The sequence below is a fragment of the Eleginops maclovinus genome, chromosome 7 (genome assembly GCF_036324505.1).
Source record: "Eleginops maclovinus isolate JMC-PN-2008 ecotype Puerto Natales chromosome 7, JC_Emac_rtc_rv5, whole genome shotgun sequence".
Lineage (NCBI taxonomy): Eukaryota > Metazoa > Chordata > Actinopteri > Perciformes > Eleginopidae > Eleginops > Eleginops maclovinus.
In genome coordinates, this window is record NC_086355.1 from 26,630,222 (window position 1) to 26,646,492 (window position 16,271).

Here is a 16,271-nt window from a genome sequence, read left to right on the forward strand (position 1 = left end):
CATTCTTTACACTTAATGACTGCAGTGCACTCTTTGGCCATGTGACTTGTTGATGAGCAGCATCTAAAACAGACACCGATGTCCTTCAAAAGGGCTTTACGTTCCTCTAAGGGTTTGCTGCGGAACCCTCTGCAGCGCTTGAGAGGATGCGGCTTCTTATGAAGGGGACATTGCTTCTCAACATCACCAGCTTTGTGGCCTGAAACCTCCCTCTTGTCTTTCTCTTGTGATACGTCTGTTTTGTGGGCAGACACTAGACTCCTCTGCGGCTTCTTACCAAGGGCGCATTGCTTTAGGTACTCCGTGTTACCAGTTTGCAGCCTGAAACCTGGATCGTTGCGTGCTCGTGCCTCATCGCTGACGAACTCACAAAAGAAGGAGAATGGAGGGAAGGTTACACCATGAGTGGCCTTGTACTTGTAGCCCTGCTTAAGCCACCGCTCTTGGAGGTTGTATGGTAATTTCTCCACGATAGGAGAGACGCCACGTGCAGTGTCCAAGTAGCTAAGGCCAGGGAGATAGCCTTCTAGCTTAGCAGCTTCTAATTCGTGAAGGAGGTCGCTGAGTTCTCTCAGCTTCACTGGATCCTTGTTGGTGACCTTTGGGAAGTTTGTGAGCCTGTCGAAGAGTGACTTCTCTATGATCTCTGGGGAACCGAAGCATTCTTCTAAGCGTTCCCAAGCCTTGGTCAGTCCGGTAGAGGGGTTACTTACATGCACAGCTCTTATTCTCCTGACGTGCTGTGCAGATTCTCGCCCTAACCACTTAGTTAGGAGGTCCAGCTCTTCACTGGCGCTGAGGTGTAATCCAATAATGGCGTTGAAGAACGATGATTTCCACGCCCAATAGTTCTCAGGAGAATCATCGAACTGTGAGAGGCCGGAGGTTATCAGATCTCTGCGTGCCAAGTATCTAGCTACATCGCTAATGTCTGACTGCCATCTACTGGCCGTTGTGAAACACTTTTGTGAGGTGAGAACTGTCCTGCACCAGCTGTAGGTTGCCATGGAGATGTGTGATGAGGTATAGACTTGGTGGGTTGCGGTGCTGGTCTGGTAGGGTTGGGCATTTTAGAAGAATGAGCTTCAAGTGTGAACTCAGTAAGGCGCTGTCTCGGGGGAGACTCAGGTTTCAGCACATGAATTATTGGTGATATAGGTCGTACAGGTGGCTTAACATTTTCTGTTAACTGTAGCTGAACATATTCACGCGTTCTCTCTTCCACTTCTCGGCAGAGTGATTTATCGTCAACCTCTTCAGGCTCATCTTCTGCTTCAAGTGCGTTAGCTTCTTCTAAAGCAGCCATCACCTCCTTTTCATGTCTGAGATTGTTTAATCTAGCTTCAATTTGTGCTTTCTCAATCAGAATATCTGACTCCTTCTTGGCAAATTCAGCTCGTGTGCGGGCTGCTTCCAATTTAGCATGAGCTGCAGCTTTGGCTCTGCTAGATGATGATTTGATTGATGCAAATTTACCGGAAGACGTACGAGCGACTGACCTGGTTTCCATAGTAGATTTAGGTGCCGTTTTGGGTTCTACTGCGGGGTGTTGAGATGACTCTTCAACTGTCGTTTTCCCATCCATCATTCAGATATGCTGTGAGCCGGGTGTGAGCAGTGTTGAAGATGATGAGAAGTAGGACACAATTGAAGATGACTCTCCTTGAGTAGTTCTGCCCGCTGTGCTGGATGCTTTTTACTGTTCTGTCCTCACCAGGCGCCCATTCACTTGACTAGACAGACAGCTGACGATAGAACGACGGAATGACTTTCTGAGGCAGAAGTGGATTTTGAACATTTACTCCATCCTTCAGGTTTACAGAATTCTTCCTTTTTCCTTCGTAAACTAAATAAACAAACAGAAATGTACATAAAAGTGTGTTTGCTTCACCCTTCTACATACATACACAGTGTAGCATAGAAATCACGTGAGGAAAATAACATACTAGTTAGCTTGCTCGCTCTACATGACTTGCAGAAGTTCTTCAGACATTCTATCTACACAAAAACGATTTATTGCCATTAATTTGACTACAAATTAACTTAAGATGCATAAAAGCATAAATTGGTCCTTCATACACAAAATCATAAACATTGACTTACAAGCAAAGCCTTAACAAGGGCAAGAACGTCCTTCAAGGATGAGCATCTCTTCACCTTGGTATGTTCTGACTCAACTGAAGTAATGAACTTCCTAGCTAGATTTGACATCACAGGAAGTTACATCAGCTGAAGGTAAGTATCAAAATAAAAGGCAGGATCAATAATGAGTGTTTCCTCACTAGAAAGACACTAGGTGGCGCTAAAACCCCAAAAAATTCCAATGCCATGACACATGGAGAAGGACTTTCGGTCAGCACCAAAGTTGTTCTGGAAAACCGTCCGACACCTCAGGAGGGGGAAGCAGGGAACCATCCAAGCTGTGTACAGTAAGGATGGGAAGCTGTTGACCTCAACTGATAGTGTGTTAGGGCGGTGGAAGGAACACTTTGAGGAACTCCTGAATCTGACAACTCCGCCCTCTATGTTAGAGGCGGAGCTGGAGTATGAAGGGGGATCAATTCCAATCTCACGGGGGGAAGTCACTGAGGTAGTTAAACAGCTCCACAGTGGCAAAGCCCCTGGGGTGGATGAGATCCGCCCAGAAATGCTGAAGGCTCTGGGTGTTGAAGGACTGTCATGGTTGACACGTCTCATCAACATTGCGTGGAAGTCGGAAACAGTACCGAAGGAGTGGCAGACCGGGGTGGTGGTTCCTCTTTTTAAAAAGGGGGATCAGAGGGTGTGTGCCAATTACAGAGGCATCACATTACTCAGCCTCCCCGGGAAAGTTTACTCTAAGGTGCTGGAAAGGAGGGTCCGGCCGATTGTCGAACCTCAGATTGAAAAGGAACAATGCGGTTTTCATCCTGTTCGTGGAACGACGGACCAGCTTTTCACTCTCGCAAGGATCCTGGAGGGGGCCTGGGAGTACGCTCATACGGTCTACATGTGCTTTGTGGATTTGGAGAAGGCGTATGACCGGGTTCCCAGGGAGATACTGTGGGAGGTGCTGCGGGAATATGGGGTGAGGTGGTCTCTACTCAGGGCCATCCAATCTCTGTACTCTCAAAGCGAGAGCTGTGTCCGGGTCCTCTGTAGCACGTCGGACCGATTTCCGGTGAGGGTTGGCCTCCGCCAGGGCTGCGCTTTGTCACCAATCCTGTTTGTGATATTCATGGACAGGATTTCGAGACGTAGTCATGGGGGAGGGGGTCTGCAGTTCGGTGGGCTAAGGATTGCACCACTGCTTTTTGCAGATGATGTGGTCCTAATGGCTTCATCGGTCTGTGACCTTCAGCACTCACTGGATCGGTTCGCGGCCGAGTGTGAAGCGGCTGGGATGAGGATCAGCACCTCTAAATCTGAGGCCATGGTTCTCAGCAGGAAACCGCTGGACTGTCCACTCCAGGTAGGGAATGAAGCCTTACCCCAAGTGAAGGAGTTCAAGTATCTTGGGGTCTTGTTCTCGAGTGAGGGAACAATGGAGTGTGAGATGGGCCAAAGAATCGGAGCAGCGGGAGCGGTACTGCGGTCGCTTTACCGCACCGTTGTGACGAAAAGAGAGCTGAGTCAGAAGGCAAAGCTCTCTGTCTACCGGGCCATCTTCGTTCCTACCCTCACCTATGGTCATGAAGGATGGGTCATGACCGAAAGAATGAGATCGCGGATACAAGCGGCCGAAATGGGATTTCTCCGCAGGGTGGCTGGCATTTCCCTTAGGGATAAGGTGAGAAGTTCAATCATCCGAGAGGGACTCGGAGTAGAACCGCTGCTCCTTCGCATTGAAAGGAGCCAGTTGAGGTGGTTCGGGCAGCTAGTGAGGATGCCACCTGGGTGCCTCCCTAGGGAGGTGTTCCAGGCACGTCCAGCTGGGAAGAGACCGAGGGGTAGACCTAGGACCAGGTGGAGGGATTATATCTCTTCGCTGGCCTGGGAGCGTCTTCGAATCCCCCAGTCAGAGCTGGTTGATGTGGCCAGGGAAAGGAAAGTTTGGGGATCTCTGCTGGAGCTGTTACCTCCGCGACCCTGACGGAAAAGCAGGAGAAGATGGATGGATGGATGGATGGATGGATAATGTTACTTACAGTTTTACTAATAATAATGATTAGAATTATTAGTCATTCTTGTTACAAAATATGTAGTTAACATAATTCTCAGATTTTATTTTAGATAATTTATGTTACTTTTTAATGTTTTGGTTTTTATAATGAAGAACCGAAAAAGGCATATAAGTGATCCCAGAGTAAAAGTGAAAATTAAAAAAATAAAAGCCAGGAGAATATAATGGCCCCTCTGCAAAAGTGAAATGTGTTATAATACGTTATTTACATTTCAGATTGAGTATTCTTTGGAGTCTATAGTTATATGATCATAAATCAAATAAGAGACATTTTCCACTGCTTAAAATGATTCTCTCCAGTGTTGGCTGTCGGCCCCTACAGAGAACGAAGGACAGCATTTGTTATACATATTTTAGTACTATTCTTTCTGGCAGATTTCCTCATTATGGCAAACTTGTTATCACCATAGTCCCTACATTGGGATTCAAATCGAGATAATTTTTCTGGCGGAAGAACTCCTTTTGAGCTGCTGCACCTGTGAGTTGTGTTACTCTCCTGCTCCAGTCAGCACATGACTGTCAGTTGTTCCCCAGTGCTCATCTTACAGAGGGTGAGCAGCATTGGCAGAAACCTAAAAGTATGGCAAGTCTGAGAACAAAGTAATTGTTAATCAATAACTTAAACTACACAATCATCATGTCTCATACATACATCATCTCATTATTTCTATACCTTGCTTGAATTCACAGGGTGTAAAACCAGGCCCAGTAGAGAACTTTGCTGTGATGTGCACAAATGCTAAGCAGAAAACAATGTCAGAAGTAAATTGAGACATTTGAGTCAAGTTGAGACAAATTTTGTTAAAGTAACATATGCACACAGGATAGCTTTTGTAGTAAGACAACTCGCGTGTTTCATGAATATGTTTATTAGAAGCAGTATATAGTTTGAATTTGGTGTTTAGGCTCGGGCCTAATCACGCCACATATTTACATAGAAAATTGAATGATGATTAGATAACTATCCCTAGAGCCTACAGATGGAAGCTGATCTGGCAGCTTAAACACAGTGGCAAGTTATGGAGACTGTGTTTGGATGGTTGTTAGAATGGCAGGGGGCGTTATGTGCAAATGCATTATTGGTGCTCGAGTTGACTGCCTGAACTAGCTCGCAGACTTCGACCCACATGTGTTAATGTCTCTGAATTTGCTTCAAATAGGAGCAGCACACTATCAAAAGACAACAGTGGAGAGCTGCTGGATCTGTCTGTCTTTAAAGTACCAGATATCTACAAGGACTTCACCCCTGCTTCTAGTGCCACTAGTGGACTCTGCTTTCCCTAAAGATCAAGCTGGCAGTCTCTTATCATATCAGCAACCCAGAACTGCAAGAAGTCACACAGCTGCTTATCATGGCCAGATCTACCACTGTTTGGCTAAACACTGCATCTATCTGCATGCATTTTAGTTTTTTCCGTGAACATCAACAGCTGCACTTAAAGGGTTAGTTTTGGTCTTTTGAAGTTAGGTTGTATGAGGTACTTATCTGTAGTTATTGTATTATATCCAGACAGGAGCAATAACATAGTTTAACCACCTTAAAGGGGTGCACTTGCAGAGGAAGATACGCTCATTCAACACAGACTCTGAGTGACGTGTTCCCAGTGATAAAGGAGAGAACAGACCTCTTTTTTCTCTACCTACATGCTTGTATAGTATGTTAATATTTATGGCTTGTGTCAATAAAGCTGAATGATGAGAAGTATGTCTAGTGTCACTAAAATCACAGTATTTTTTAAGAGTATGACAACAAATTAATATAGCAATGCTCATATTTCGAACAGACAGCACCCTAATCAATACAAAACATCTTTAGCCCGAAGCATACCACTTTATCCTCATCTTATCAAACTCTTTCTAATAATAATTTATGCTGTTACATTCATATTGTACCATGCGATGTGATCATATCTTACATGCCATGGATGACATACATGGCTTAGCTCAGAGCTTCACTTATTAGCCAACATTTTTTTTCCTACAGTATGTGCTTATGTACCGTGGTGTGATGACATAATGCAGGGTGTAGTTAAGTAACAAGGACTTGTTTATGTTCAGTATACTTATGCCAACTAAGTTCCAATTGTTATTTGAAAGTAGAGTTGCATATTATTGTTATTTTATTACTGTATGTTGTGTTGTCACATTTGATTGTTCAGAAGAAGTGATAAATTGCACAGGTAATTGCTTATTTCCACCACAGGGTTGCGCTGGAGGGCGTGCAGTGGAGAAGAAGCAGAAGAGTCTGCTGGTTTTTTTTAGATGTTGACAGAGTTGTGCTGAGAAATAAAGTTGTCACGAGAGCGATAATACAAGTTTGCTTGATTGAAGTACAACAATGGCACTAATTAACAATGTTAAACTAAGGGATATTGTTCTGCCTTTGCAGATGAAAAAGTTAAAAGTAATAAGTTAAGTTAAAATTCATCAGTTCATACGTAGATTTAAGTGTATGTTCTTGGTTGTAAGAAACTGCGTCAGAGTGAGTGGTCTTTTCTTTGGTCTCGAGAAACCGCATCGTAGTGAGCGCTCAGTGCGTTAGCAGCAGCTATGTAACCAGCGCGGTTGTTCTCCTCATTACATGCTCAGGAGAGCTGAGGCACGCACAGACAGATAAGCAGACTGTTAAAATCATATTGTCAAAGGTTACAAACGCTTTTGCCTTGGAGAATATTTGTCTGTAAGTATTATAAGTGGTCAAATGTGTATTTTATATCAAGACCTACTTGTTGTGTTTTTATGAGTATAGCCTACTCCGCTAACGTTAGCTCATGCTGAGATGCTAGTTTGTGTTAACATGCTAACTCTTCTCAGTTTGTTCATTTGTGGAGGCTAATTGAAATGTACTCATTCTATGCCAACTCACACTGTGTTTTAAGTAAGTAAAGTGTGTTTATTTCTGTAATCTGCAGTTTTACGGTGATGTTGGAAAAAAGAAGACTTCATTAAAGGACAAGAAAAGTCAAGCCTTGTGGTTTTTTGGAGGGCTTCTAGCTAACCGTTATCTGACTGTCTAGCCTTGCATCGGCACATGCACTGCGAGGGCAGTACAGATATGTTTTGTAATACATCAATGTCAACACCGTTATCTGGTACATTTATTTGTTGAAAAGACATCCAAATGGTCCTGACTATAAGAAGCCCAGTCACCATGGCAAAGTGGAGGCCACAAGCAGGCGTAGTAACTGTCATGACATCGATGAGAGACCATTGTTTATACAATGTCATTTATTTAATAAAAATGTATTAAAATACACTTCCATATATACACCCACACAAATTACTACAACTAAAATATAAAAACATAGGATAGACATACTACACACTAAAACATTGTGGAAAGTATTTTCATTTTTAATGCAATGACTGAGTTCAAAGTGCAAAGAACAGCCTGCGGAGGAGCCGCTGTCAAATGTGTGTTGAACCATGTCCGTGACGAAATCAAAAAGCATTTAATGTTGCCATGAATGACAGCATATTTCGGATGATGCCCAGTCCAAGATCTTCTCTACGACCAGCAGGAGGATCAAACTGTGCGGTGAGCTGCTCCATGTCCTCATCTCTTAGCAGGTGCTGGTTTGGAGGAACAGTGACCCTCTCTGGCCAGTCCAATACAACATCCTCTGCATCAGCTCCACCCTCTCTTTCTGGCTCCTCCTGAGCATCTCCTTGTCCTCCACCAAAGACGCTCTGCATGGCAGAAGTGGTCAGGCCTTGCCGTTCCAGGCAACCTTGGGACGGAAAGTCGTATGGGACTCTGGTGTCTTTCGGTCCTCAAACCATTATTATTCCACTGGTCCAAAAAACCCTGTAGGTCACAGTTTATGCGTGGGAGATAGACATAATGCAGGGCATTTCATTGTCTATGTGTATTATGCCTTCACTCTCCAAGAAGTTGAAGAAGTCGTAATAGACATTGCTAACAACTCGCCACAGGTCACCCCAGAGCCGCTCTATTCTCTGGTTGCGAGTGCTTCTTCCACAGAGAGCACTGCCTCTGTGAGAGCCTCTGAAGATGTTCATCATTAAGCAGACGGAGTTGTTTTCGCCCCCATGGTCGGTTCTGACCCTCGAGGGCACACCATACGTGGCCACCGCGTCCATGAAGCTGGCCATCACGATGCTGCTTCTATTGTTGTCTGAGGCCCGGAGGAAGACGACAAGACGGCTATAGCCATCTATACCCCCATGAATGACAATCCTCCACCTAAAACAAAAATATGAAAAGTATAAATAAGATGCACAATACATACACTGAAGCAGGAGTTTGGGTTTTGTGGCCTATTGATAGAAATGATCCACCTTTCAAAAATATACTCCAAGTCTGGTATTGGTCATATTTACCTTATTAATTTGTGGTTCCCATCTAGGTGCCACAAGGAGTTAGGTCCCGCAACCTGGTATGCTCTACGGTGCAGTCTCTGTGACATTGCTCGTAGTGCAGCTGCTTCTGGGTTTGTCCGCTTCATGCTGTCCCACACTCTGCGTCTCTGTATCCACATCTGCTGGGCCTTCAGCTGTGCCCCGACAGATTCAGGGCCAATCTGGTCATTCCCAGCGGCTATCTCCTTGATGAGGTCGTCTAGTGCAGCATTTGAGATGGTGGAGTATGTCCCAGAGCGCATCATGTGGAACTGCCTGAAACATAAACATGTTGTAAATATATGATACCTACGGTATTCAGATTTACTTTACACCATGCATAGTGTAACATGGCTACAACCCCTCCTTGGGATGTTTACAATAATTTGAGACAACATGGCATTTCCAATATTGAAGAAATTGGTACATACCTCAAACGCCATCTCACTGTGTGGAGAGATACTTTTTGAATCAGGGCCATCTGTGTTGCTTTAAAACCACAGGTCCCCAAAAAAGCGTAAAAGCTTAAAAACACTTTTATATTTCTATTACCAATCTTGCTAAAAATCTATTAGTTTAAAATGTTTTGGCCTGTTGGCAACTTACTGCTCAACAATAAACACACTGTTTTCTCAACGATAGAGTATCCTAATATGAAAAATAATCACATCGACCTACCTTGTTGTGCGGGTGTGATAGGCCAAGATCTCCGGACTTCCAGTATATATTCCCGAAGGTCCTGAAGTAAAAGATCAGCTGCCCCGTGACCACTCGAGGCTCCTTTCCATGGTTTCTTACCTGCCAGGAAACGGTTTGGTGAAATAAGGGAGAAAAAGAGAATTGGTTGGTAAGTGTGAAAGAGCTTGAAACAACCTGTTTAGGCTAGATGCTAAAACAAAATACTTTCATTTGTGTTGGACAGTAGCGATAGGCTGGGCCCTTACCTCATTATTGTGTATTGTACCACTGCAGGACCAGCATCTGTTTGAAGAAGTCTTGTGCAGTCAGTTAATGTCCTTTTGCAACGTATGATGAAGTTTCTCATGGACATTTTTCTATTATTCCACAACTACCACCAATACACGAAACGGCTTCTTCTTCTTTTGCTGCTGCTGCTGCTGCTCCTCGATGATACTGCCATCCTATTTATACAACTTCTTACCTGAAGCTGCCCTGCACATTTGTTTAACTTCTGGTTCCAACACAATTCGGAGCTCACAGCCCGCTAACGAATCAGAGCGCTGTGTGGAGAGTGTCAAGCTGTCAAATCATATTACAGGATAAAGGAAATACAGTTTAAACTGCTGTATAAAGGAAAGACGGCCGGGAAAAATCACATACTGTGTGAACGTGAAAATGTATAGAATATCACATTATTACATTTGCAGCAAGCAAGCTTACTTCAATATCTGCCAAGACATAATTAACCAGAGCAAAGTAACTCAGAGCATTGCGTACAGTCCATGGTACTGTAACTGCAGACGCCGATGTGTCGCCTTTTTTTCATTCAATCACATCATAATATATATTTCCTTATCTGTGTCCACTCCTCGAGCCGTATCTTCCCATTTTGTTGCTGTGAAACATGAATGCAGAAGACAGAGTAGCACCTCAAAACTCTGGAGAACAGACAGCTGTTGCTAAGCAGCAGGTGCAGTTAAGGTAAAGCAGACCTTGCAATAAGTTGCATTACATACAAAGACTGCAAGTGATCTTAAAGATATAATAAAAAAAACTGGAGATAAAACAAGTTTTCGCAAAGATTCAAACCCGGGTCGGCAGGGTTGGCAGGCCCACACTTAAACCACTGCTCCACAAGCAGGTTACAGCACTTCAGTAGTTTGGATTCATTATACTTATAGACAAAACAATAAGGCAATTTCATTTTAAAAGACAATGAAAGCAGGGAAATATTGTTATATAAATATTTCTTTATGCCTATATTCAAAAGGCAAATGAATACTTAGTCCTCTCGATCTGGAATAATGTACAATTCACAGCACGGCCTCACAATTTCAGGAACTTTTCATCTACACATTGCTTTGGTCGGGAGATATTATTTTAAAAGACAAAGAAGGCAGGTTATATTGATATATTGATTATATTCAAAGGCAAATTAATACTTTGTCCTCTCAATCTGTACTAATGTAGCCTACAACTCACAGCACAGCCTCAAAAAATCCGGAACTTTTCATCTACACTTTGCATTGCTCTGGCTTTACTCTTCACTGATTGGTTACAGAAACTTTGAACTTAGTGGATATGTAAATCAGGAGGGGCTCATTATCATATAAAAAAATGCCCGTATATACGCATGTTTTAAATAATCCCGTATATACGGGTGTTTTTAGAAAAAAACGCGCAAATAGTGGCACTGTTGGCTTTCCATACACATATCCATTATTCCTTAAACCCATGACTTTTCACACAGAGGTCAAGGAATAAGTCCTTTCTCATTTCTCAGTTTCCACTCCTCGACTCCTTGCCTCACGTCTAGTCCCGCCCACAGGAGATGAGGGCGAAAGAGTCGAGGAGGGGAACCGAGGAGAGAGGAGTGGAAACAACAGCCGTTTAGAGAAATGAGAAATCCTCTCCTCTGAGCGTACATTCTGAAGTGATGTCCATTAATGATTACATGAGCTATAGCAGAACCCTGTCTGATGATAACTATGTTCATGACAATTTATATATCTACTTTAATTCATTCACAATGTGGTATAATGACAGACTAACTGGTTACAGATGCGGACAGCCGCCGGGATGATTTGACTGAGTGAAATATTTTTCATAACACACACACACATATATATATATATATATATAACTAAAGTGTAACACCCTTTTAAGTAGTGTTTATTAAACAAGAGGCATTTCATTAAAATGGCATGTAAGGGAGAAACTGCCACACTGTTCTCATCATGTCAAACTGAGCATGATTAACATCGTTTTGGAATATTGCAGTACATTTTAATCTGAATACTGTCAAAACATTCAAAACCTCATCTGTCAGATAACTTTATTCAGCACATTTTTAAAACATCAGAAAATAATGTCCATGGACACCATGAGAAGAAAAAAAGAATTGTACATAATAGAGCATGCCAGAACCTTTTAAAAACAACCCCACAAAGTAAACATGATGATTCCATTCTGAATTTCCTATTTGTTTGTGGCAGACTTATTGAAATAAAGAACATAAAGTAGTGGTTACCAAGCAGTTTGGGGATTTGCTTTGAAGAGACCATAATCTTCCTTCCTGAAGAAGGCCACTTCTGTTTCATTTGCTGAAACAACAAACAGAAAAATGTTAACATTTTGATAAAACTAAACTTCCTGTAGCAGATCATCTATGTGAACCTATAACTTTATTACTTAGTAATGTTTGTTAAGTTATTTCTTCTATCTTATTTTATTAGACTTATATTATTGGCTCCAGTATATCATTCAAACACAACATTCTGAACTTCAAACATTTTTGTACATGGGGGGAAACATAAAAGTAGACTTTTTGATTTCTACAATTAGATGACATTGTGCTTCCAAATGTGTAGTGTTTGATTAAGTGAATGCTCAATTTAAGAAGCAGTAAGGCATATACAGCATATAATCATTGGCCCAACTGTTATCTTTCAAAAATATATTTTTCTATACATGTTAAAGCTATGAGGACACAAAAAGTTAGGTTAAAGTATTTTATTATACAATAAAATTTGAGTTCTAAACGGTCCGTTTGAAAAATAAACTGATCCTGTTGATCTCAGTTATTGAATACACAGTGTAGTGGTAAGGATCTATTTTTAGCTAATGCAGTAAATCTGAAAGCTACAGTTCTTGTTGCTGTGGAATTCTGTTGTCAACCCCAATTAAATAAAAACATCAAAGTCAAATAAATGTATTTGAATGATGAAAGTTAAGATCATGACTGACATTTAACTTGAGGATCAAGTGGAATAAAGTACTGTTTTTACTCTTACCAATGCCAGCAGCTTGTAAGGTTTGTCCTTTTTGCAGAATGAGCTTTTCATCGTCCTCTAAACTCATCACCAACTCATTAGTCTGCAAGAAACAAAAATGGACACATCAACATTCGTTCTCATGGTAACAGAATACCAAAATGATATGCATTTGTGTATGTAAAGCTTATTAAACTACTATAAGAAATATTTGATGGTTTCTGAGGTTAGACCTCACCTTGAGAACAGTTTTTAAAATGGACAGATCGTTTTCCCCCAAACTTCATATATTTTAACTGCAGTGAGAAACCTCATGTTTCGCAAGCAGTTGCACATACTCAACGTGCACCTCCTTTACTGATTGCGCTATCAATATAGAGTATGTAAAAGTATACCAGCCTCAAGATTTTGGTATTGCTATCTGAACAAATATTTGATAAGGTGTCACCCTCACATGGATCTGTGTGTGCGTACTTGTGTGGAGCATAGCTGTTTCTAATTTCTGAAATGTTCGCGTCCTCAACCTTCTGGAAGTCAATCTCAGCACACCATCTTACAGATCATCAGAATTATTGAAATGCACATGGAGGATCAAGAAGGCTCACTGGAGGAGCTATGAACAAGAATACTCCAGTGTATTTTCCGTGGATGTATTTTCTATGTGATGTTTAAGAGGCTGGACACAGCTGGAAAAGATGAGCAGCGCTACGTCACTGCCTAGCAATATATACGACATTACTCGCTGTTTCAGAACAGCACTACTTGTTGTGTGTAGGACTGTATATGTAGTATGGGACCATCTGTCGCTGTGTGGTCTCAATATATTCAGTCTTTGATAGTGCTTTATTATGCCCTGTTAATCGTTTGATTCTGAAATCATATACTTGTGTTATTATTTAGCATGTCTACAGGACATTCCATAGGTAAATCAGTACATTTTATTTTATGAAAAAGATTTCCCTGTCATATCATCCTGGCCTCTGCTTGCATCTGTAGCCTGTTATTGTCACATTACATTTGAATTAAAAGTAAATATATAAGATGTCATAAACACGATCATGGTCATCTGACAGAGATGATTCAATAGAGAGGTCCAACAAAACAATGAACAGACTGGAACATCAACGTTGGGACTGAAGTTCACTCAAGTTTTAGGTTATGCACATTCTTGGTCTAACAACTGCCGTTTAAAAAGCCTTGTAACCAATGTCACAAGTTGTCCATCAACATGATTTCTTCTGAGTTTGTCTCCCCTGTTTCTGCTCTTTCCATGATACTGATATGTGATGATTTTGCAAGTGATTGGGTCATTGTGGTGGCAAAATAAAAATAATTCAAGAAACAAAAAAAACAAAAAAACTTGTGTTGTACTGACAAGGTAATATACCCTGGCAGGCACGGTGTGAACCTGCTAGTGTTTGTCATTAATATTACTGAATGGTGACCAGGGCTGTCAGCTCATGTTGCTTTTGTATTTCTGCTAGCGAAACTGGCTCTGCTATTTGTACACAATTTTAGCAATAAACAGCAAGACTGTTGCTCCATACCTGAATTTTTTGAAGGAACTGGTGTCATTAAAGTAACCCACCATAGTGAGGGCACAAAAGGCAAATGATTTGACTAGTGCTCAGAAGTTGTATCTGTCAACTGAACAGGGACACACCTTTTTAATGTTTCGTATATTATTAAAACAATTGTTGCATTATATTAGCCATTTTTAAATCTTGGCTGCTAACATTCAAGAAAGTTGGCCTCCAGACACACATCTGTTTTCAACGTGACACTTTTTCCTAGGCCCTAGATACCTTGGCTCCATGTGCTTGGTGGATAATCTTCATCGTATCTAAAAGAAAATACAAGAGGATAAAATCAGATGTGGAACATGTATCTGAACAGGTGGTACAGACTGAAATGTATACAAGATTATACATAATAAGAACCCAGGACTACAGACATATTACAACTTTAGCCATGATTGCGCTCGCTCGCACGCACACACACACTAACGTCTACTACTCATAAAACTACTAATATTGTTGTCAGAAATACACACCATAAGCGTATTTCCTAAACGGTGGAGGAAGCCCCGGCCTTGTTGCTATGTCTGAAAGAAAAAAGGGTTATCATGACTTGAAAACCACAGAGGATATAGTATCATGGGAGACAAAAAGAGAGGATACAGCGTCGTTGGTGATAATGGAAGCTGGAACAGTGGTCCTCACCGTGTCTCACGAGCTCTATGAAGTCCTGCACCGTATTCTCCAGGTTGACCGAGTGGAACACCACCGGTTTGAAGTTCCTGTGTTCGAAGGACCTGACCAACCGGACGGTGATCACAGCTCCGGCGGACATGTCCGGTGGTCGGACTTAACGCTGTGTGGAGAGGTTCCTCTGAGCTGTTTGTTAGTTCAGCGTGTGACAGTCTGCTCAGGCTCAGTTGAGCGTTCTTATTATACATGAGTTCAGCAAGTGTTTGGGGTAGCTTCCGTGTTTTGGGGAAGCTTCCGCTTAAGACCAGATCAGTCGAGACCCAAAGACTTTCTTCTATCTAGACTCAACAAGTTGATAACTGAGCGCCACAGTATAGGAACAACCTATATTTTGTTTATCTAAACCATTTCACAACAGGGGTAAACATATCAAGTAATTAACAATTATTTACCGTCAATAAAGAAAAAAAAGAAAAATACCGTTTCATATATCAGATTCAATCATTTTAAAATTGTGGTGACACATTGAGGGACCGTCGTGTTGCTGTTGGTGGGGAACGTGTTAAGAGTGTTTCCCAACGGACCCGTTAGTGGGTGAGACCTAGGAGTTCCGGTCCTCCTGCCGTTCATTCATTATGGCTTCGTAGTTGGCTGTTAAGTTGTGTTCGTGTGTGTAAATGGATAATAGAGTGTGGTGTTCTATATTAAACACACCGCCTCCGACTCCCATTCATCGGCTCTACAAAATACACAATTCGTTTTGATTGCGTTTTCAGTCGGTAACGAGTACTAAGTAACGCGTTACTCTAATCTGACCACTTTTTTCAGTAACGAGTAATATAACGCGTTACTATTTCCAAACCAGTAATCAGATTAAAGTTATTTATCCAAGTCACTGTGCGTTATTATTTTTGTCATTTTCCTTGGTCAAAATATATATTTTTGCTTTCTTCTTGCGTCTGGGGGAGTGACGTCTATGCGACAATTAAATCAGGTTTTCAGCATGAGGACAACTCACGTGTAACACCACGCAGCGACACAAACGTAAACAACAATAGAGGGAGGAGAGAGATGCGCGTTTTCTAGCTGGAAATACAGTCACTATTTTGAGTTTGTGTCACCTAAAGATGACAATATTAAGGTTCGTTGTACAGTATGTGCTGGCGATAAAGTGCTATCTTCAAAAACACGTCAAATTTGAAGAAACATTTGGAGTCGCAGCCCCACAGTCAAACTTTCAGTGTATGGAAAGCCAAGTGTGCCACTATTTGCCCGTGTGGGGAGGGGTAGGAAGATAACAGGCTACCTGTGATCTTCATAACCCCTCCCCACACCTCTCTGGAGCTATTGGCCTCCAAATGTCCTTCCAGTCTGGCTTTATAATTCTCCTTGGCTGCCTTTAGCTCTTTCTTCTTCGCAACGTTTAGGTGCCGTTCAGTTGGCACCTAAACGTTGCATTAAGGCCTACCATTTGATTTATAATGAGATTTACTTACTCCCAAATCCCCCATTTTAACTAACAGAAAGTAATAGAATAGGAGAAATACACGAATGATGTAGCCTATATGTGTTCCCACCCATCTC

The 16,271-nt window shown here is 41.9% G+C and overlaps 2 protein-coding genes and 1 long non-coding RNA gene across 3 annotated transcripts; 1 reads left to right on the top strand and 2 right to left on the bottom strand.

Annotated features, from left to right (window-relative positions):
• Positions 1–6,619: 6,619 nt before the first annotated feature.
• Positions 6,620–7,128, top strand: LOC134867395 (uncharacterized). Its single transcript, XR_010166140.1, has 2 exons — positions 6,620–6,842; positions 7,075–7,128. It is a non-coding gene; the product is annotated as an uncharacterized LOC134867395 (long non-coding RNA).
• A 104-nt stretch (positions 7,129–7,232) lies between these two features.
• Positions 7,233–11,287, bottom strand: LOC134867393 (uncharacterized). Its single transcript, XM_063887933.1, has 4 exons — positions 9,469–11,287; positions 9,203–9,322; positions 8,507–8,800; positions 7,233–8,369 (listed from the first exon to the last, which is right to left on the bottom strand). The coding sequence occupies exons 3-4, from the start codon at positions 8,788–8,790 to the stop codon at positions 7,985–7,987; spliced, it is 669 nt and encodes a 222-aa protein (XP_063744003.1). The 5' UTR covers positions 8,791–8,800; positions 9,203–9,322; positions 9,469–11,287; the 3' UTR covers positions 7,233–7,984.
• A 238-nt stretch (positions 11,288–11,525) lies between these two features.
• Positions 11,526–15,010, bottom strand: c7h2orf76 (chromosome 7 C2orf76 homolog). Its single transcript, XM_063887934.1, has 5 exons — positions 14,700–15,010; positions 14,531–14,581; positions 14,283–14,320; positions 12,499–12,580; positions 11,526–11,808 (listed from the first exon to the last, which is right to left on the bottom strand). The coding sequence occupies exons 1-5, from the start codon at positions 14,827–14,829 to the stop codon at positions 11,732–11,734; spliced, it is 378 nt and encodes a 125-aa protein (XP_063744004.1). The 5' UTR covers positions 14,830–15,010; the 3' UTR covers positions 11,526–11,731.
• Positions 15,011–16,271: the final 1,261 nt, after the last annotated feature.

Bases quoted from the DNA above. Each gene is read 5' to 3' on its own strand.
- LOC134867393 (XM_063887933.1), bottom strand. From the start codon at position 8,790: ATGATGCGCTCTGGGACATACTCCACCATCTCAAATGCTGCACTAGAC. The intron at 8,370-8,506 runs GTAAATATGACC...TTTTTGTTTTAG, and splicing joins GGGAACCACAAATTAATAAG to GTGGAGGATTGTCATTCATG.
- c7h2orf76 (XM_063887934.1), bottom strand. From the start codon at position 14,829: ATGTCCGCCGGAGCTGTGATCACCGTCCGGTTGGTCAGGTCCTTCGAA. The intron at 14,582-14,699 runs GTGAGGACCACT...TTTTTCTTTCAG, and splicing joins CATAGAGCTCGTGAGACACG to ACATAGCAACAAGGCCGGGG. The intron at 11,809-12,498 runs GTAAGAGTAAAA...TTGTTGTTTCAG, and splicing joins CTTACAAGCTGCTGGCATTG to CAAATGAAACAGAAGTGGCC.